The sequence below is a fragment of the Dendrobates tinctorius genome, unplaced genomic scaffold (genome assembly GCF_039654945.1).
Source record: "Dendrobates tinctorius isolate UK_male_01 unplaced genomic scaffold, ASM3965494v1 ptg000122l, whole genome shotgun sequence".
Classification (NCBI taxonomy): Eukaryota; Metazoa; Chordata; class Amphibia; order Anura; family Dendrobatidae; genus Dendrobates; species Dendrobates tinctorius.
This window is the reverse complement of record NW_027361790.1, coordinates 4,474,739-4,497,262: the sequence shown is the minus strand read 5'-3', so window position 1 is coordinate 4,497,262 and position 22,524 is coordinate 4,474,739. Positions and strand designations below refer to the sequence as shown.

Sequence of the window (22,524 nt, the reverse complement as noted above, 5' to 3'; positions counted from 1 at the left end):
TTTATACATATTGGGCTTAACGCTATATAAATATTTAAAGGGGTGTTTCAGAACCAGAAGTCTGCAGTCGCTGCACATGCCAAATTCACCTGTACCTTGTGTGGGTGTTCAGTCATATGCACTAGATTCTCCTTTGCATCTCTCAATGCTCGCATACGGTCACCATCCAGCAGTCTGCAGTGATGGTCATTGCATCCTTTTTTTTTTTTTTTCTTCTCCACGCAGAAAACCCCCTTTAATCATGGGCTTTGCTTTATTATATTGTTTACAATGTAGTTTTTGGGGGCGTATTGATTTTTCAGTGAAAAGTTCAAAAAATTATTTCAGTATTTCCCATAAGGATGATTAAAGTCAACTGTATAGGAAAAAAGGTCTGTCACCCAGATCTTCCAGTCACAGCACAGCTTGTGCAGACCCTGCGTAAATTATCTCCAGAAGACTGAAACACAGGAAAACACAAAAAAGTGTAAAAAAAATACTGTTGTAAAAAGTAACAAACAGCAAGTGCTAGTAAAAAGATGGTAAAATAGAGTATTTGGTTGATAGTTTTTTGCAAAAAATCTGTCCTAAGCCGCTCTACCAAACGTCAAGTGTTATGAATGAGTCACCGAGGAGGAAAAAACAAAATCAAGCTAAGCCACAGAAAACCAGAGAGGTTGGTAACTATGCGGATTGCAGACCCCTGATCCTATCCACACAACTAGCAGCAGCCATGGAGCGTGCCTACGATGATCCTAGACGCCTCGTCACAGCCGGAGAACTAAATAAGCCTAAAGCAAGAAAAGGGGAAATCTAAACTGCCCCAGAGCAGACCCCAAAGCAAAAGACAGTTCCCAAACATGTATTGACAGTGAGACAAGATGAAAACACAAACACAGATAGAAAAATAGGCTGAGCAAACGATGGGGCCCACACTAACTAGAAAGGACAGGAAAGATACTGTCTGCAATCATACACAAAACCCTGCCAAAAAAATGTCCAACACTTTCTGATAACAAAAACCCTGAAGTCGCTAGACTTCAATTCCCTATATCAGCACTCTGGTATATTCTGAAGACAGAGCAAAAAGAGACCAATCTGATCAGGGACAAAAGCAAGCTGTCATAAACAGACATAAGAATGGAAATTCAGCACAGTCCCAGCAGGGGCTGGCTGACCACAAAAACTTAGTAAACAGACCAAATCTCATGAGAAAAAATAGCAGAGCACACTTAGCTTGAGAAGGCAGGAACAGAACTGGAAACCAGAACCACAGGGCAGGAAATCACCAGCAAAGAATTAGGGAGTCGGCTGTCTTAAATCCAGTCAGAGACTCCTGATGTCCAATCACAGTCCTCAGGTGGCAGGTCTCTGCCATTTAGATCAGCTTCATTACCTACTGTTACCACCAGAGGGAGCCCGGATGGAGAACTCACGACTCCACTGTCAACACAGCCAGTTCCAGAACCCTCACTTGAAGCCAGAGGTAAACCAGAAAATGCGTTCACAACAGTCAAGGTAACCCATATCAGAGCAGTCCGTAACTGATGTACCATATATACTTGTGTATGAGCCGACCCCCCCCCCAATTTTGCCACAAAAAACTGGAAAAACGTATTGACTCGTGTATAAGCCTAGGGATAAATGGTGGTCCAAGAAGATGCTCCATAGATAACCCCCCCCCCATATGCTGCTGCACTAGGGTTAGTGCTGCCCCATAAGATGCTCCATAAATACTCCCCATTTGCTGCTGCACAAGGGTTAATGCCTCATAAGATGCTCCATATATACCCCTTATTTGCTGCTGCGGCAATAAATAAAAAAAAAAAATGACATACTCACCTCTCCGTCGCTGGGGGGCCAGGTGTCGGTGTCCTGAGCCCCCGGCATCGGTGATATTCACCTGTCCCTGTTCCCCTGCTATCCACCGCTCTGTCTCCCGGCTCTCTGCAGTGACAGCAGAGGGCGCACACTGACTACGTCATCGAGCCCTCTGCCCTCAAAGCAGGAGGACCCGGAGACACAGCGGTGCACGGCTTGGAACGGGCACAGGTGAATATTACTCTGCCACCGTCATACTCACCTCTCCTGGCACTTCTCTGCAGCCCCTGCTTCTCCTCTGCCTTCTGCTTCCTGCCTTGAGATGGTCACGTGGTGCCCCTCATTAAGCTCATAAATATGCACATATTCATGAGTTTAATGAACGGTACCACATGACCGCTGAATGCAGGAAGCAGGCTTCAGAGAAGTGCCAGGAGAGGGGAGTATAATCTGACACCCCCGCCCACCCCCAGTATATGACTCGCATATAAGCCGAGAGGGGGGACTTTCAGCCCCCCCAAAATGGGCTGAAAATCTCAGCTTATACACCAGTATATACGGTATTTAAAAACCTGATCATGTGTGTAGTACCTATATGAGCAGGATTCAGACAGGTAATGTTCGATGTGGACACGCTGCAGAGGGCTGCCTTTATGTGCATGGCCCACAAGTAAGGGGTGTAAACCTCCCTAATCCTGTAAAAACAAGAAACCAATTAAATGCAAACACATGGGCCATGCACACAGTGAACTAGTCTGTAGGGCAGTGTTCACGCCACCAAAAGACTGAAGCACAGAAAAACACAAGTGTAAAAATACTGTTGTAAAAAAGTAGCAAACAGCAAGTGCAAGTAAAAAGATGATAAAAACAGGGTGTTTGGTTGATACGATTTTGCAAAAAATGTATACTAAGCCGCTCTACCAAACGTCAAGGTATATCCATATCAGAGCAGTCCCTAATTGATGTATTGTGCAAAAAAAGTATCAACCAGACTTGTTCACTTGTGCATGGCCCATGTGTTTGCATAAAATATCTCCAGCAGAAGTTGTCCCTTGCTGTGAATACCAGCGTTTGCACTGTAGAATGAAATGTGCTGATGAAAGATTACGGTAACTTATTTTTTTTATTTTCTAAATCACAGTACTTAGATGGAAGTTGGTGCTTTTAAACTTCTATGGAGAGAGAGGAGGAGGAATGTGGGGCACGCATTCTGCTGCCTGTTCTGTAAGGATAGTCCATACAAATTTGAACATCAACTTCCATCTCCTTTCTCAGTAATGAGAAGATCAGTATTCACAGAAGACACAATTTATCTGTGAATTGAGAATTATGAAAATGAATATTCGGTCCAGGAGGAGAGAAAATTTCTCTGATGGGATATGTTACAAAGTTCTTCTTTTCCCTTGAACTATTGAGTCATGTAGAAATGACTGTGTATTCCTGATCACTATTTTGGCTGCCTTTGAAGTTATTCTGCCACATGAAAGTTCCTCTGCTTAGGTTTCCATGCCATGAGCTTTAATGCATATTCTTTTAGGCTATGTGCCCACGTATGCAGAAAATTTCTGCTTCAAAACTGGACTCCTTCCCAGAAAACGCTCATTTTATTTTCGTGCGGTGTTTGCGCATTTTGCACGCATTTTTGCGGAAAAACGCTTTTTTTGATGCGTTTTTTCCGCGCGTCTTCTGACTCATAGAAAATAGCAAAAAACGTGGACTTTTCCACAATTAATGAGCATGCTGCGTTTTTTACCGCTAAGCGTTTTTTGCGCAGGAAAAAAACGCATCAATGTGCACAAAAAGTGCGGAATTCATTTAAAATGAATGGGATGCTTCTATGCATTTTTGAAGCGTTTTGACCGGGACAAACGCTTCAAAAACGCTTACGTGGGAACACAGCCTTAGAGTTGAACCAACAGATTCTCAGGGAATTGGGCCAGCGACCATGTTGGTAGTCCATCGTTGCCAGATCAAAGACCTGCGATCCACAGTGCCTTGTAGGTCCTACTACTTGAGCCTGGGAATGTGCGATTTACAGACCTATTCGGCGGCCATTAATTTAGGGTCCTGCAAATCTTCTCTAAACTGTTTTTTCGTTTTACAAGTTTTTTTTTTCTTGTGTTTGTCCATGTGTTTTTAAAGGGAATTGGTCAACCCACCTGGGACGTACATGACCTTTTAATATGGGCATACAGGTAATAGAAATGTTACACTAGTCCTACCTGTCTGCCTCATATTAATGGTCTTGTTGCTGAGAAATGTTATATTCTTTCTGTATGCTAATGATTTCTTCCAGACACCAGGGCATGCGTCTGTCTTCAATGTAATATTTGCCCCCTCCCATGCATGTCAGTTATGGCCCCAGAATCCTGCGCCCTGCACTCCCTCCACTATACATACCTTTTCCTCCCTTCTGTGGGCGCCGCATTCAGGGATCTTCTACATCGGCGACTCCGCTCCTGTTACTTCTGGTGTGCGCTGATACGGTGCTCTCCCCACTTCCTCCCTCCGTAGTCATTGCCATGTAACACAGTTCCTAGGAATGACTGTGCAGGGAGGAAGTGGGGAGAGCATCTTATTGGTGTGCACACCGGAAGTCATAGTGATTTGCCTGCGCAGAAGACCGCTAATGAGGCATACAGGTAGGCCTAGTGTAACATTTGTTACCCTGTATGCCCATACTAATTGATCATATACATCCCGGGGGTGACAGATTCCCTTTAAGCCACTTTCTTGTATATGAGAGCAGCCCATGGGAGACACTAGAGGAAGCCATACCAAAAACATTTCAGTATTCTGGGGAAGAAATGCCAAAATAACAAACCCCACTGTAGCATTTCCCTACTGGCTTACTGATCATCTCTATCCTATGTTTATTTTTTGGGGGCTGGTCTTTATTCTGATCAGACAAAACCAGGAGTGGATCCAAAGTATTGACGTTCTGTTTGTGAGCCGGATGTTGCCATCACATGGTAATGCGCACGTCAGAGCGAAAAAACGCATGTGGTTTTTAAAAAAAAAAAAAACGCGCACAGAAACGCATGATGCATGCGCACGGTAAAAAGCAAGTGTGAAAGTAGCCTAAAGCGGGCAAAAATGATTGCAGCCTTTTACCTTCTGCTATGCCAAGCCGCCTTGGTGCAGGAACGGTATTGGTGATTCCCCAGGAGTAGAAGCATTTTTCAGAGTTTCTCCTGTGGTATTAAGGATTGGAAATTCTGAAAACTGTGACTTGTGATTTCATTTTCCCAATGTACACGTCTCCACATGATTATGGGGCAGCCGTCTTGTCTGAGCTCCTGCGCTGTTAAGAGCTGCTTTCAGACACCCTGATGGCGCATAGGAAGCCTAGGTTTGCTATTGTGGGCAGGACCTGACCTGTGCAGTAAGGAGGCGGAGGAGAGCTGTGACAATCCCTTCTTATGAATTGTGGGCGGCCGTATTCTAAATGTAGGTGGCACTTTCCATTGTCCTGTCTGTGATAACGAGATGACTGCTGAAAAGTGAACTCTACAGAACAGGTGGTGTCTGGCTATTGTGGCGCCTAGATGGCCCACCTACAGCCCTTAGTATTGGTGATTTCTCTGCTGCCAAGCACTGTTCTTCAGTGTGACATCCTCGCTTATGTAGAGGTACAGTTCACCTCGTTTGCTTTAGGTGAAGTTGTGTATGATTACTGGAATGCTGCCTAGTCACATTCTTCTAGCCATTACTATATGATGAGGCCTGCAGAGTATGTCCTGCGCTTCCCGTATGGCTGACTATCTCATGCAGTAATGATTGCCCTGAGTGTCAGTGTGATGGTATATGTATACAGAAGCAGCGTGCCTATGGCTTACAATCGATTCTAGCGATTTCTCATTGGGGAGGGGGAGAACCACTTACGGTAATTTGAAACGCTGTATGACACTGACGTGTGTAACTTTTGGCCTTTATGCAGAGGAGTCGCTTGTAGCAAGGTGTATGCAGCTGTAAATATTAGGCAGCAAGAACTTCCTCCAGTCGGTGGTCTACGCTCTTCATCTGGAGTACAGTGCCGCAGGATGTGGTCGTGCATTTCTGTAGGAGACATCCATCCAGGCGCACTCATTTAAGCTTTGTGTTTTTGTGATCAAACTACAAATCTTTCAGCAGGTTTCTATCTAAGCTGAAAGCAGCATAATGTAGACAGAGACCCTGATTCCAGTGTGTTACTGGGTGGCTGGCTGTAGTTTTGCTATTATCACTTATTTTATTAGCAGGACAGTATCACTAGAGTACTAGTAAACCTGCTATCATTATTCTGTCTGTCGTGAGCTCTATATAAACCCCATCCCCACTACTGATGGGCAGCTTTTTGCCTATGCACAGTGTACACAAAGGGATCAGTCATCGGTGGGGGCAGAGTTCTACAGAAAACTGGTAGACCTGCAGCAGTTAATACAAGGGTTTTACCAAAACTACAGCAAGGAGCCCAGTAAGTGGTACATTGCTGTAATCAGCATCTCTGTCCCTACATCATGCTGCTTTTAGATGGGATAGCAAGAACCTTGTGACAAAATCCCTTTAACTTCAAATTTCATTAGAAGAAATAGATCTCCTAAACCAAACATTGTTTTTAATGCTACCTGGGAACTGAGTTTAAATCACCACTCTAGTATTTTTATTGCAGTGCTGGAGTGGTGCCACTAAGTTCCCTGCCGCATATCTTATACTTACCAGTCACCGTCTTCATCTTTTATCACCTCTACTCCGGCATCTTATGCAGGCTGTGATCTGCCATATCGATGCAGTGTTATCTGGAGTGAGCAGGAGATTACAATGCAATGCATATCTAGAAGAGCCAGAATGAGGTCCTCATAGACCTAAATTGAGAGCTTGTGACCGTTGCCTCTGACTTACGGCCAGTCAGAAGTTGCTGTCGCATGATGACGTGGGATTTGAGCAATGCTGGGAAGAGCTGAAGATAGCGGGTGGTGAGTAGAGTACTGGGGTCAGGAAACTTAGGGCCCCGTCACACATAGTGACTCGCTATGATATGAATTTGTCAGGATCGCTGGTGTGTCGCTACATGATCGCTGGTGAGCTGCCAAACAGGCAGATTTCAGCAGCGATCAGGACAGCGACACGCGAGTAACAAGTGACGCACGTTGCTTAGTTACCCGCAGTGTACGTTAAGATACCAGCGCGCTGCTAACCAGGGTAAACATGGGGTTTCTAAGCGCTGCGTGGCGCTTAGAAACCCCATGTTTACCTTTGGTTACCAGATCACTGGTCTCCCGCCTGCCCCACGCAGCGATGCGTTCTGGCCAGCGGGAGACCAGTGATCAAAAAAATGTCCAGGCCATTCGAGCATGATCAGCGATACCCGGCAGGGGGGCCAGTCGCTGATAAGTGTCACAAGCAGCGATCTCGCTGGTGACATCGCTGTTGTGTCACAAAACTTGTGACTCAGCAGCGATCTCGCTAGCGAGATTGCTGCATGTGACGTGAACTTTAGGTTAGTAGCACCATTCTAGCGCCAAATCACTAAATCACGCTGGAGTGGTGCTTTAATCAGTGATACAGCGGATTCAGGAAGTGAGTTGAGGGTTTCAATGTTAGACTGTGTGCCCATGTTGCGTTTTTTCAATGTTTCCGAAGCGTTTTTTGCCGCTGCGGAAAAGCTTAAAAAAAGCTAACAAAGCGCATCACATTGATTTTCAATTCAATCCGCAATTGCTGTGCCCATGCATCTGCTGAGGAATCGCATTGCGGACAAATCCGCAACATGTCCATTGATTTTGCGGAATTGCGGCGAATCCGCAGCCATAGGATTGCATTGAAACACTCACTTTACGCATGTGGCTATGCCCACCATGCGTGAAGTGATCGTTTCATGTGTGGATGGTACCCAGGGTCTGGAGAAGAGGAGACTCTCTCCTCTATGCCCTGGGTACCATATTCCTGTTAAAAATAGAATTAAAACAAAAACAAGGGATATAATTACCCTCTGTCGGCCCCTGGAGTCCTCCCGACCCTCAGCAGCGCTGCCAGCAAGTACCGTTCCCAGGGATGCATTGCACGAATGACCCCTGACGTCGTGTTTTTTTTTTTATTTTTAACGTTCTATCTTTTACTATTGATGCTGCAGCCTGTCAAATCACTTTTCCAAGCGATGCTTCAATTTGCTTGGAAAAGCGCTAGCATTCTGCAAGCTGAAACCGCTTGTCTTTCTGGAAAACGCATGCGAATTCCGCATGCCTTTTACCCGCGGCGGGAAGTTGTGGAAATGCTGCGGACAATTCTGTAGCATTTCTGCAACGTGGGCACAAAGCCTTACTCTTCAAGTAGCAAAAATCTTGTGATCAAAGCTCTTTACATGATCTGTTGTATAGAACGAAGGAAGAAAAAAGTTACTTCTCTGGAATGGCACAGAAATCAAGATGGCGCTGCGGATCAGGTGCTGTGCCCCTCTAGATGACATCACAAAATGGGAGAAATGCTTAGAAATACCCGGAGAATGTTCAGAATGTGTTGGGGGGGGGGGGGGCTGGGTACCCAGTTGTTGTACGACCTCATCGTTACTTTCTAGTTGGTGTAATATTCAAAGGTCACGTCATGTTAGGCCCCCTCCCATTGGCATGCGTGCAGGGAAGTGCTCATATGATTAGACACTAAACATCCAGTAACCTCTTCACCTTTTTCCTTGCGTTGGACCTTAATTCAAGGTATTTTCCTGCTTACAATAGCATACTTGACACTTTTTGTTTGCAAAAATGTCAAAATGACTACTGTAAATCAGGAAAGAGATAGATAGATAGATATATATATATATATATATATATATATATATATATATATACACACATATATACATACACTCACTGGCCACTTTATTAGGTACACCTGTCCAACTGTGTGTTAAGACTTAATTTCTAATCAGCCAATCACATGGCGGCAACTCAGTGCATTTAGGCATGTAGACATGGTCAAGACAATCTCCTGCAGTTCAAACCGAGCATCAGTATGGGGAAGAAAGGTGATTTGAGTGCCTTTTGAACGTGGCATGATTGTTGGTGCCAGAAGGGCTGGTCTGAGAATTTCAGAAACTGCTGATCTACTGGGATTTTCACGCACAACCATCTCTAGGGTTTACAGAGAATGGTCCGAAAAAGAAAAAAAATCCAGTGAGCGGCAGTTCTGTGGCCGGAAATGCCATGTTGATGCCAGAGGTCAGAGGAGAATGGGCAGACTGGTTCGAGCTGATAGAAAGGCAACAGTGACTCAAATTGCCACCCGTTACAACCAAGGTAGGCAGAAGAGCATCTCTGAACGCACAGTGCGTCGAACTTTGAGGCAGATGGGCTACAGCAGCAGAAGACCACACTGGGTACCACTCCTCTCAGCTAAGAACAGGAAACTGAGGCTACAATTTGCACAAGCTCATCGAAATTGGACAGTAGAAGATTGGAAAAACGTTGCCTGGTCTGATGAGTCTCGATTTCTGCTGCGACATTCGGATGGTAGGGTCAGAATTTGGCGTAAACAACATGAAAGCATGGATCCATCCAGCCTTGTATCAACGGTTCAGGCTGGTGGTGGTGGTGTCATGGTGTGGGGAATTTTTTCTGGGCACTCTTTGGGCCCCTTGGTACCAATTGAGCATCGTTGCAACGCCACAGCCTACCTGAGTATTGTTGCTGACCATGTCCATCCCTTTATGACCACAATGTACCCAACATCTGATGGCTACTTTCAGCAGGATTATGCGCCATGTCATAAAGCTCGAATCATCTCAGATTGGTTTCTTGAACATGACAATGAGTTTACTGTACTCAAATGGCCTCCTCAGTCACCAGATCTCAATCCAATAGAGCATCTTTGGGATGTGGTGGAACGGGAGATTCGCATCAGGGATGTGCAGCCGACAAATCTGCGCCAACTGTGTGATGCCATCATGTCAATATGGTCCAAAATCTCTGAGGAATGCTTCCAGCACCTTGTTGAATCTCTGCCACGAAGAATTGAGGCAGTTCTGAAGGCAAAAGGGGGTCCAACCCCTTACTAGCATGGTGTACCTAATAAAGTGGCCAGTGAGTGTGTGTATGTATGTATATGTATATATATATATATATATATATATATATATATATATATCTCTTTATACTGTGTTAGCCAGTAGATAGAAGAATTGAGAGTCCTCAGTGGTTGATACCTTTTAATGGCTAACTGAAAGATGGTAACACATTGCAAGCTTTCGAAGCTACTCAGGTCTCTTCATCAGGCATTGACTAATACAACATCTGAAGAGTCACATTTATTCACAGGACAGTGCTGTCTTGTGTATAAATGTGATTCTTCAGATGATGAAGAGACCGGAGTAGTCTGGAAAGCTTGCAATGTCTTACCATCTTTTCCGTTAGCCATTAAAAGGTAAATCACAAATAAAACTTAAGAACAAAACAAATGTACTCACAGTAGATTTTTTTTAAAGTTATTTTAATTTTAACCATTTAATTACTAGGCAAAAACATGTCAATTCTTTCTGCGGATTCCGCTGCAGTTTGCCATCTCCTCCTCCATTGTGGAGATGAAAAACCGCAGGCTAATCCACAGGTAAAACCGCAGGTCTTTTTACCTGCGGATTTGACAAAATCCGCATGGCCAAATCCACAGAGCATTCCGCAGCGTGTGCACATACTCTTAACATCCCAAGGAGCACTGTGCAAGCGATCATATTGAAATGGAAGGAGTATCATACCACTGCAAATCTACCAAGACCCGGCCGTCCCTCTAAACTTTCATCTCAAACAAGGAGAAGACTGATCAGAGATGCAGCCAAGAGTCCCATGATCACTCTGGATGAACTGCAGAGATCTACAGCTGAGGTGGGACAGTCTGTCCATAGGACAACAATCAGTCGTACACTGCACAAATCTGGCATTTATGGAAGAGTGGCAAGAAGAAAGCCATTTCTCAAAGATATCCATAAAAAGTGTTTAAAGTTTGCAACAAGCCACCTGGGAGAGACACCAAACATGTGGAAGAAAGTGCTCTGGTCAGATGAAACCAAAATCTAACTTTTTGGCAACAATGCCAAACGATATGCTTGGTGTAAAGGCAACACAGCTCATCACCCTGAACACGCGTCATCCCCACTGTCAAACGTGGTGGCAGCATTATGTTTTGGGCCTGCTTTTCTTCAGCAGGGACAAGGAAGATGGTTAAAATTGATGGGAAGATGGATGGAGCCAAATACAGGACCATTCTTGAAGAAAACCTGTTGGAGTCTGCAAAAGACCTGAGACTGGGACGGAGATTTGTCTGCCAACAAGACAATGATCCCAAACATAAAGCAAAATCTACAATGGAATGGTTCACAAATAAACGTATCCAGATGTTAGAATGGCCAAGTCAAAGGCCAGACCTGAATCCAATCGAGAATCTGTGGAAAGAGCTGAAAACTGTTGTTCACAAACGATCTCCATCCAACCTGACTGAGTTCGAGCTGTTTGCCATGGAAGAATGGGCAAGAATTTCAGTCTCTCGATGTATAAAACTGATAGAGAAACACCCCAAGGGACTTGCAGCTGTAATTGCAGCAAAAGGTGGCGCAACAAAGTATTAAGTTAAAGGGGCCGAATAATATTGTACGCTCCACTTTTCAGTTTTTGAATTTCCACAAAAATTTAAAATAACCAATAAATTTCGTTCAACATCACAATTGTGTCCCACTTGTTGATTCTTCACCAAAAATTTACATTTGGTATCTTTGTTTGAAGCATGATATGTGGGAAAAGGTTTAAAAGTTCCAGGGGGACGAATATTTTCGCAAGGCACTGTAACACCTTATCTGCTAAGGAATTTAACATGGTGTTGGCCTTTCATTAGGAGGTCCAGGGTCATTCTATAAATGACTGAGGAAAGTCCATTTCTAGAGTAAATCTAGTAGCTGACTGCAATCTGTTGTCTGTAGGCTCTAGTAGGTAACTCTCCTCTAGTGTCCTCCTCCCCCACGATTGAAGAAGGCACTAGTAAGGGACCACCTCTGTCTGTAGGTTTCAGGACATGACCACTTTCTGTCCAGCTCAATGATGCATTAGGATTGGATAAGTAAGGGACCCTAATGACAATTTAAGATAGTGGCTCTACTTTATCAAATTGGCTGTTAGAGTGAAAGGCGGCCATGTTTTTGGAGCACTGATTTCTATTATAGGCCTCATGGTTGACTAAGGGTTGTTGTTGGGTAGCCCATCAAGTGAAACTAATAAAAATAATCTTTATTTTTATATAGCGCTAACATTCCGCAGCGCTTTACAGTTTTCACACATTAGCATCGCTGTCCCCAATGGGGCTCTAAATGAAACTAGCCTTTAAGAGGCTACTATACAAAATCGCCAAAAAGGCTATTCTTTCTTAGAATATTCTGTGTTATTAATTTGGCTTATGGTTAGATACTTCTCACACTTTCTAGTTTTATATTCTGGTTGAGAACAAAGAAAACATTTTGTTTCCTCTCTGCATTGCTGAGAAATGGCTACAGATGTATTTTTCTTTTTTTCTAACTACAGGCTTGCATTGATGATAACCTTGAGATGGTCAAATTTCTTGTGGAGAATGGAGCCAGTATTAATCAACCAGATAATGAAGGCTGGATACCACTGCATGCTGCTTCTTCCTGTGGATACCTTGACATAGCAGAGTAAGTTATGCACCCTAAAATTAAAATGTGAAGGACAATATTTTAATAAACCTTCGTTCACACCTGCATTGTCGTTTAGTAATCTATTTTGTTCAAAAACTGGCATACCCTTTGACTTCTGGTCTGCCCAAAGACTTTAAACGGCCGGGCAGTATACACTTTGCATTGCACTAATATTTGAAAGAGTTGCTTCATGGTAAGTAGCTTGTAAAAGATTGTATCCATATGGGAAGCTGGATGTCAGACACAGCCAGACTCCCCAGAGAAATATGGTTTCTTACCTTGCTTCCCTTCGTGATCCGTGTGTACACAAGCCTTATTTCTACAGATTAGGAAGCACTGTCAGGCTTCCCTCTCCTGGTCAAGCAGTCATGCCATCTCTGGGTGTAGGGAGGAACTAGGGTCTGCTGGGTCCTAGGTGGCCCAGTCAGCTTTGCTATGTAGCCTGGAATGTGAATTATTCCTGTAACTGGGGCTTATAAAGCCGTACCAGTTGCAGGGTACATCTGAAATCAAAATAATGTATTTTGTTCAAATTCCCGCCAAAGATTGTCAAGTGGGAAAAAAAGCCCAATATATAAATACGTATGGAAACTAAATGCAGTTTTTCAGCTGTACTGTCGTTCAAAAAAAGTAAACGTTAAAGATAGGAAAAATAAACATGCGTTTGTTTTCCCAAAATATCGGCAACAAAAAACATAAACGTAAGAAAAAACTTAAATCATTTGAGTAGCCAAGCAAGAATCTATTTTTTTTATTTTAAAGTCGATAAACCCCTTATTCTCTGTCAGTGAAAAAGCGGCAGAAATGAAAATTGGCTACTAGGTTAAATTTACAATCCACTCCAGATGTCACATTTGTGGTGCTAGATCTGCAGCTTGTACTGCTAGAAACCAGGCCTCCTACAGCTCCATCGATGGAAAAGTAGACTTATGGCTGTCAGAATATGATGGCTTCCAACAAATTTTTTTTAAGTATTTTCTTGTGGAAAACTGGCAAAACCTGAAGAAACCTCTATAAATGTAATATTGGTGTGATATGGACTTGCATGGCAATGATACTGAATGGTGATTAGTGTTTAATATAATTAATGAACAAAAGGTAACGCCCCCTCTGAGTTAAAGAGTGATGAAAAGACATGCTTCACAAGATGTCCCCAATAAACTACAGCTTGTCCTGCATAACATAAGCCCTCACAGCTGCAATGATGGAAAATCAAAACCATGGGATTTTTTTCAGTGTTAATTGTTAGAGCAATAAAAGATAAATCTATATAATTTTGTTAACGCCATGTTTATACTTGACACGCAGAATAAAGTTTACACTGTCGCATGACTATTTGCGTAACATTTAAAATATAAAGAACAGCGGAAGTTATTTTATTTTTTTTGTAAGTTCTTCCCATAAAGTTACTAAATCTCCATTTCTATGAGCCCCAAGATGATGCCACTGAGAAATGCAGCTCATTCTGAAAAATAAAAAGCCCTTATGTCTCCAAGAAATGTTGTTCCTCCTGGAATGCAACTGTAGATAAGTGGAAAGAAAAATGGCCTGGTTTAAAGGCTAAAACTGGCTGCAACGCCAAGGGATTAAAGCGGTTGTCCGGGCTATTGATATAGATGACCTTTCCTTATCACTTGCTCCTGCCATTGCCAGAACTGCAGCTCTACCCCAAAGATGCATGCTTAGCTATATAGTGAATGAGGCCTTAATAAATGTATAATTTTAACCTTTCTGGTTTTTGTTTTCACATTTGTACTTTGAAATTGCTCCCAATCAGGACAGATATTGAGAGATATTGGCAACAATATCTTGGGTTTGTTAAATGTCTAATAAATCCTTCTGTCTTGCAGATATTTAATTAGCCAAGGCGCAAATGTAGGAGCAGTGAATAGTGAAGGTGACACTCCATTAGACATTGCTGAAGAAGAGGCAATGGAAGAACTGCTTCAGAATGAAGTTAATCGTCAAGGTACCAGTATCATGTTTCTAGGCAAAATATCTAGACTATCAATGTTGACCGTGTACAGACTTAATGATGTGTAATGTACATCTTATTCAAAACCCTCAGACACAAAACACTCTGGAACAATATCTTAAGTACAGGTTTTTTTATTTTTTTGCAAACTTGGGGATTCCCTGAAGTTTTGCAACTTTTTGGATGATTACTAGGAACCTGTCCTATCCAGAATCACTTTTTAGCTAAATATATCATAATCTGCAGGTACCCCATGTTCCAAATTATTATGCAAATTGGTTTTAAGTGTCATATTTTTTTTTTTAATGAAGCCCATTGATCATGGTATTGTGTCTCGGGGTTCTTTGGACCACTGAAATCAATCTCCGATACATGTGATAATTAGTTTGCCATGTGAGCCCAATAAAAGGAAAACTGGATGTTCCACACTATTAAGCAGGCCACAGTTTTCAAGTAACATGGGAAAGAAAAAGGATCTCTCTGCTGCCAAAAGCATCAAATAGTGCAATGCCTTGGTCAAGGGATGGAAACATTACATATTTCCTGAAAACTTAAGTGTGATCATCGTATTGTTAAGAGATTTGTGGCTGATTCTGAGCACAGACTTGTTCGTGCAGATAAAGGTAGAATGAGGAAGGTTTCTGCCAGGCAAGTTCATCGGATTAAGAGCAGCTGCTAAAAAGCCATTACAAACCAGCAAACAGATTTGTGAAGCTGCTGGTGCCTCTGGAGTCCCTCGAACCTCAAGGATTAGGATCCTTCAAAGGCTTGCTGTGGTGCATAAACCTACTATTCGGCCACCCTTAAACAGTGCTTACAAGCAGAAAAGGTTGCAGTGGGCCCAGACATACATAAAGACTAATTTTCAAACAGTCTTGTTTACTGATAAGTGTTGAGCAACCCTGGATGGTCCAGATGGATGGAGTAGTGGATGGCCACCATGTCCCAACAAGGCTGCAATGTCAGCAGGGAGGTGGAGGAGTCATGTTTTGGGCCGGAATCATGGGGAAACAGCTGGTAGGGCCCTTTAAGGTTCCTGAAGGTGTGAAAATGACCTCTGCAAAGTATATAGAGTTTCTGACTGACAACCTTCTTCCATGGTATAAAAAGCAGAAACGTGCCTTCAGGAGCAAAATCATCTTGCATGACAATGCCCCATCTCATGCTGCAAAGAATACCTGAGTCATTGGCTGCAATGGGCATAAAAGGAGATAAACTCATGGTGTGGCCACCATCTTCCCCTGACCTCAACCCTATAGAGAACCTTTGGAGTATCATCAAGCAAAAGATGTATGAGGGTGGGAGGCAGTTAACATCAAAACAGCAGCTCTGGGAGGCTATTCTGACTTCATGCAAAGAAATCCAAGCAGAAACTCTCCAAAAAGTCACAAGTTCAATGGATGCAAGAATTGTGAAGGTGATAGCAAAGAAGGGTTCCTATGTTAACATGTAACTGGGCCTGTTAGGATGTTTTGGAGTTAAATTGCTCTTCTTGTTCAGTGAATGTGACCTCCTAATGCTGCAAATTCCACAAATGAGCATTTTCAGTTCTTTAAAACATATCAAATGTTTAGAAATTCTACTATGCTTAATAATTTGGAACAGTGCATTGTGAGTTTGTATTCATTTGGGAGATTATACTGTTATCATTGGGAGGTTTCTTCAATAAAATTTGTATACTCTAACGGGTGATGACTTTTTAGACTGTCATTTGCACTTACCATTTAGAAAAATCAGACAAATATAATTTGCATAATAATATGGAACATGGTGTAAATGGCGTTTAATCCCATGTAGGGATGGAAAAGCGGCTACAGGGAGAAAATGAGGTGATAGTCTCCCTGCAATCCCTCTACCAGTCATCAAGGCGATGCGCGTGGTCCATACCGTTTGAAGCCAGCTATAACATGAACCTTCATGGTGGCCATCTGTAGGTGAGACCACTCTGTTACGACAGTTGGCTCCACAAGCATAGCTTTATTATGGCACTAGCTGAAGAGCCCGGCGCTGCCCGGGCATAGTAACTAACTACGGTTAGTTATAACAAATTGTAATGAATATATATTCACTATAATATCCCATATCCTGTTAGCCAGAGCTACTGGACTACTACCCCTAATATCCCACATCATCCCGTCAGCCAGAGCCACCGGACGACTACTTCTACCCCTAATATCCCACATCTCGTCAACCAGAGCCACCAGACTACTACTACCCCTAATATCCCACATCATCCCATCAGCCTGGGGTCAGAACCAGAGCGCTAAGTAGAACGGTCCTAACTTTCTTACTGGGGATCCCTTTAAGAGAGGCCTGACGTCAGAACCAGAGCGCTGAGTGGATTTACCCTGACTTCCATACCAATGATTCCTTCAATAGAAGCCTGGGGTGAGAATCAGAGCGCTGAGGGATTTACCATAACTTCCATACCAGAGATCCCTTTGAGAGGCCTGGGGTCAGTACCAAAGCGCAGAGTGGATTTGCCCTAACTTCCATACTAATTATCCCTTTAAGAGGGGCCTTGGGTCAGAACCAGAGCGCTGAGTGGATTTTCCCTGACTTGCATACCAATGATCCCTTTAATAGAACCCTGGGATCAGAAACAGCTCTGGTGAAATGAAAGATGCTTTGTGATTGGTTGGTGATACACACACAAACATTCAGTTTTATAAATAGCTCTAATATAAGGATCCTAATTTAACTCGGGTCTATGCACCGAGCTGTAAGCAATCAGTGTGTTTGTCTTCCCTCCTCATCCACACAGAAAGCGTCATGCCTGAATTCTCGGCAGTTTGTGGTTATGCAGGAGACTGCAAAATTCTCCATTATCGATTGTCCAGTTCATCAGCACTGAAAAAAAATCTTCTACATTTTTCTGTTTCTTTATAGTAGACGTCATATTATTTGACCCCTTTGCTCTCTTAAGTCATGGATTGCTCAACAGCAAGTACGGTAAATCCCAAGGGATGTGCAGTTTACATCAGAGTAAACCTAATGTTTTTTATTTCTGGAACATCTTTTGCAAGGCCATAAAATAAAATGACATAATGTGCAGCATACTGAGCACATTTCCTTTAGAGCGAAGGGAAAAAAGCCTGAAGCAGAGCTTGAAACAGTAATGTGACCCTCGCCCTCAATCCCTTTTATGTTCTCCTTTTTACACTTGATTTCAGTTGGAGCATCTTATATTTTATCTGCATTGTGCTGTAAGGAGGTACGTGTTCTAGCTGTGGCTGAACACGTATGTGACACGTGGACATCTGAGGTTGATTTTCAAAGGGACTTGTTGGAAATGCAGTTTGGACCTATATAGGCCCTAGTTTCGTTTCACCCCCATTGTTACAGCGATTTAGATGTGATGTGTGTCGCGCCTCCTGCAATGCACTAGGTGTGATCAGTATCTGTAATGTATCTTAACAAATGCAATATCTTCAAAACCTTTACGAGATATAGCCTAAATTGTTAAAAAAATATATATTTTTCTTTAAGTTTTAATGTATATACAAGGTGATGAAAAAGTTACTAGGTAGCATGTTCAAAGACCCGTATGTATCGTAAGACAAGGGGAGGATCAGATATAATCGCAATATATCCTAATAATGCGTAAATGTGCAGGGCTGAGCAAAATATGTTAACTCAAAGGTTTTTGGGACACGATGATCCTGGAGATTTTAAGGGTATGTGCACACAGTTTTTTGTCTCTGCGGATTTTGTAGAGAAAACCGCAGGAAATCCGCAGGACAAAGTGCTGCGGTTTATCTGCGGATTATCTGCGTTTTTTCTGCGGTTTTGCCCTGCGGTTTTACACCTCATAATGGATGAGGTGTAAAACTGCAGCGTTTCTGCACCAAACAATTGACATGCTGCGTTTTGAAAACCGCAGCAAAACCGTGCGGAAAAAAACGCAGCATGTGCACAGCTTTTTTTTATTTCCATAGCAGAATCTGCTGCGTTTCTGCAGAGCCAAAAACGCTGCGGAAACGCAGCAGAAACCGCAAAGTGTGCACATACCCTAAATTATATTTAAACTCATTACATAAAATACATAATTGATAAAGGAGTCATATGTAGGATCAGAAATATAGTAACTGAAATATAATCAATCATTATTCAGCTGTAGTATTAGACCATTATTAAAGAAATACACCGAGACTCTTGTGTAAGGCCAATGTAAAAGATAAACCATAAAGTCCCTGTCAATGTTAGGGGCTATTTAACCCCTTAACCCCCAAGGGTGGTTTGCACGTTCATGACCGGGCCAATTTTTACAATTCTGACCACTGTCCCTTTATGAGGTAATAACTCTGGAACGCTTCCATGGATCCTGGTGATTCTGACATTGTTTTCTCGTGACATATTGTACTTCATGTTAGTGGTAAAATTTCATTCATATAACTTGCGTTTATTTGTGAAAACAACGGAAATTTGGCGAAAATTTTGCAATTTTCCAACTTTGAATTTTTATGCCCTTAAATCACAGAGATACGGCACACAAAAAAACTTAAGTATCATTTCTCACAGGTTTACTTTACATCAGCACAATTTTGGAACCAAAATTTTTTTTTTGTTAGGAAGTTTTAAGGGTTAAAAGTTGACCAGCGATTTCTCATTTTTGCAAAACCATTTTATTTTTACGGACCACATCACATTTGAAGCCACTTTGAGGGGTCTATATGATAGAAAATACCCAAAAGTGACACCATTCTAAAAACTGCACCCCTTAAGGTGCTCAAAACCACATTCAAGAAGTTTATTAACCCTTCAGGTGCTTCACAGGAATTTTTTGAATATTTTTTAAAAAAAATGAACATTTAACTTTTTTTCACAAAAAAAATACTTCAGGTTCAATTTTTTTTATTTTACCAAGTGTAAAAGGAGAAATTGGACTGGAAAAGTTATTGTGCAATTTGTCCTGAGCACGCTGATACCTGATATGTGGGGGGAACCACTGTTTCGGCGCATGACAGAACTCAGAAGGGTAGGAGCGCCGTTTGACTTTTTCAATGCAAAATTGACTGGAATTCAGATCGGATGCCATGTCACGTTTGGAGAGCCCCTGATGTACCTAAACAGTGGAAACCCCCCACAAGTGACCCCATTTTGGAAACTAGACCCCCTAAGTAACTTATCTAGATGTGTGGTGAGCACTTTGAACCCCCAAGTGCTTCACAGAAGTTTATAACGCCCGGGCGTGAAAATAAAAAAATCATTTTTTTTCCACAAATATTTTTGCCCCCAATTTTTTATTTTCCTAAAGGTAACAGGAGAAATTGGACCCCAAAAGTTGTTTTGCAATTTGTCCTGAGTAGGCTGATACCCTATATGTGGGGGTAAAACACTGTTTGGGCGCATGGCAGAGCTTGGAAGGGAAGGAGCACCTTTTGACTTTTTCAACGCAGAATTGACTGGAATTGAGATCAGACGCCATGTTGCATTTGGAGAGCACCTAATGTGCCCAAACAGTGGAAACCCCCCAATTATAACTCCAACCCTAACCCCAACACACCCCTAACCCTAATCTCAGCCCTGGCCCTAATGGGAAAATGGAAATAAATACATTTTCTTTTAATTTTATTATTTTTCCCTAACTAAGGGTGTGATAACGGGGGGGTTTGATTTACTATTTATGGCGGTTTTTATTATTGGCAGCTGTCACATGCTAAAAGACGCTTTTTATTGTAAAAAATAGTTTTTGCATCACCACATATTGAGAGCTATAATTTTTCCGTAGTTTGACCCACCGAGTCATGTGAGGTCTTATTTTTTGCGGGACGAGTTGACGTTTTTATTGGTACCATTTTCGGGCACGTGACATTTTTTCATCGCTCTTTATTCCGATTTTTGGGACGCATAATGAACAAAAACCAGCGTTTCATGAATTTCTTTTGGGGGGTGCATTTACACCGTTCCACGTGCGGTAAAATTGATAAAGCGGTTTTATTCTTCGGGTCAGTATGGTTACAACGATACCTCATTTATGTCTGTTTTTTTGCGCTTTTATGCAATGAAAACAATTTTATATTTAATATTTTTTTACATCGCTTTATTCTGCGAGCTATAACTTTTTTTTATTTTTTTGCTGACGATGCTGTGTGGCAGCTCGTTTTTTGCGGGACAAGATGACGTTTTCTGCAGTACCATGGATAGGTATATGCGTCTCTTTGATCGCGCGTTATAGCACTTTTTGTTCGGCGGTATGATAAATCATTATTTTTTGCTTCGTTTTTTTTATTTTTTAAGGGATTCGTTAAAGGGGTTAACTAATGGGACAGTTTTATAGGGTGGGTCGTTAAGGACGTGGTGATACCAAATATGTGTACTTTTTTATTTTTTTTTTTTATTTTCAAAATGAATTTATTAGGGAATATTTTTTTTTTTTTTTTTGAATTTAGCGATTTTTTTTTAAAATTATTTTTACACTTTTTTAACTTTATTACATTGTCCCAGGTGGGACATCACTGTCCTGTGACAGATCGCTGATCTGTCACATCACAGATCACTGTGACAGATCAGCAATCTGTCACAGGCACTACACAGGCTTCCTCCTTGCCTGCGCTTTGCAGGCATGAGGAAGCCAGCTCCCTGCAGGCCCCCGAAGGTCCCCGTCGCCATCTTGGATTCGGGGACCTGCAGGGATGGAGCCCCCCCGCAGCAGTTTTGCACATTGCGCTGCTGTGGGGGGCTCAGGGAAGCACGGAGGGAGCCTCCTCCCTGCCGATGCTTCCCTTTAACCCCCGGTACACCGCGATCACGTTTGATCGCGGTGTGCAAGGGGTTAACGTGTCGGGAGGGCGGTCCGTGACAGCCCCTGCCACATTGTGCCGGGTGTCAGCTGTGATAATCATCTGACACCCGGCCACGATCAGCGTCGTTCACCACGGAATTAAGTCCCAGGGCACATGGACGAATAGTACGTCACGTGGCAGTAAGGGGTTAATGACCTGCACGTAGTACAGCACCACACGTAGGAAAAGGCCTTGTGTGTTTCGCTGTATGTAGAATGGGATAAAAAAAAATCGTGCCAGGCTTACCGGTGTCTACATGTGGTGTGTATTCAGCATGTGTTTCCCCGATGATTGCTTGTGACTTCCAGGTCTCCAGTGAGTGCACGTGACTGGAAGTGACGTGGGCAGGTGTTTTGCCGGAACGGCCAGACCCAATATATTCTCAGTCTTTTAAACCTAGACTTCGTAAAATGAAAACCTGAACCTACGTGATTATTGGAAGCATTGACCTTTTTTTATGGGCCCAACAAGTTGGAAAGCAATACGAATGGGAAAATGAGAGGATTTAAAGTGTAATATAATTTTTTTTTTTTTCGCTGCAAGGAAGATTTAAAATGCCCTTTTTTTTTTTTTTTAATATGTATTCAATTGTCCAGCTTGACTGTAGATACAACTAGCTGAAGTATGTGTTCACACTGACTCCAGCCTTCATTTTACCAGTTATATACACAGAATAAATATATCCACTCTTCTGTTTGTTACAGCAGGTTTGCAGTGTACTAAATAGAATGTAACACTTTGTGTATTGAGCAGGTATTGATGTTGAAGCTGCTAGGAAAGAGGAAGAGCGGATCATGCTTCGAGATGCGAGACAATGGCTGAACAGTGGGCAGATCAATGATACGCGGCATACAAAGTCTGGTGGTACGGCTCTGCATGTAGCAGCTGCTAAAGGTTACACTGAAGTTTTAAAGTAAGTATTTATAGCATTGGATGTCGTAATACACCATACTTTTAGTGTTGGATTTTACTTTTTTCACAGCTCATACGCTGAGACTTATTGACCACATTCAGATTATTAAAAATGAATCACTTCTTTGTTTGCAGGCTTTTAATTCAAGCCGGTTATGATATTAATGTTAAGGATTATGATGGCTGGACGCCACTTCATGCTGCAGCTCACTGGGGTAAAGAAGAGGCTTCTAGGATCCTTGTGGAAAATCTGTGTGATATGGATGCTGTCAACAAAGTGGTAGGTGATTCATGTGATCCGGAGCTCCAGAGTCATGTCACTGCTTCCACTTGTACATGCCTTTTTGAGCTTTTTGTTGGTTGAAAGAATTCCAGATTTATCCCTC

General features: G+C 42.5%; 1 protein-coding gene across 2 annotated transcripts in view; it reads left to right on the top strand.

The window, feature by feature from the left end:
* Positions 1 to 22,524, top strand: part of PPP1R12A (protein phosphatase 1 regulatory subunit 12A) — a 167,884-nt gene that overhangs the window by 30,024 nt on the left and 115,336 nt on the right. For both annotated transcript variants that reach the window (XM_073541516.1, XM_073541515.1), the window contains exons 2-5: positions 12,333 to 12,463; positions 14,317 to 14,435; positions 21,980 to 22,139; positions 22,274 to 22,418. In XM_073541516.1, the coding sequence (XP_073397617.1) occupies positions 12,333 to 12,463; positions 14,317 to 14,435; positions 21,980 to 22,139; positions 22,274 to 22,418 (555 nt within the window). The remainder of the gene's footprint in view (positions 1 to 12,332; positions 12,464 to 14,316; positions 14,436 to 21,979; positions 22,140 to 22,273; positions 22,419 to 22,524) is intronic.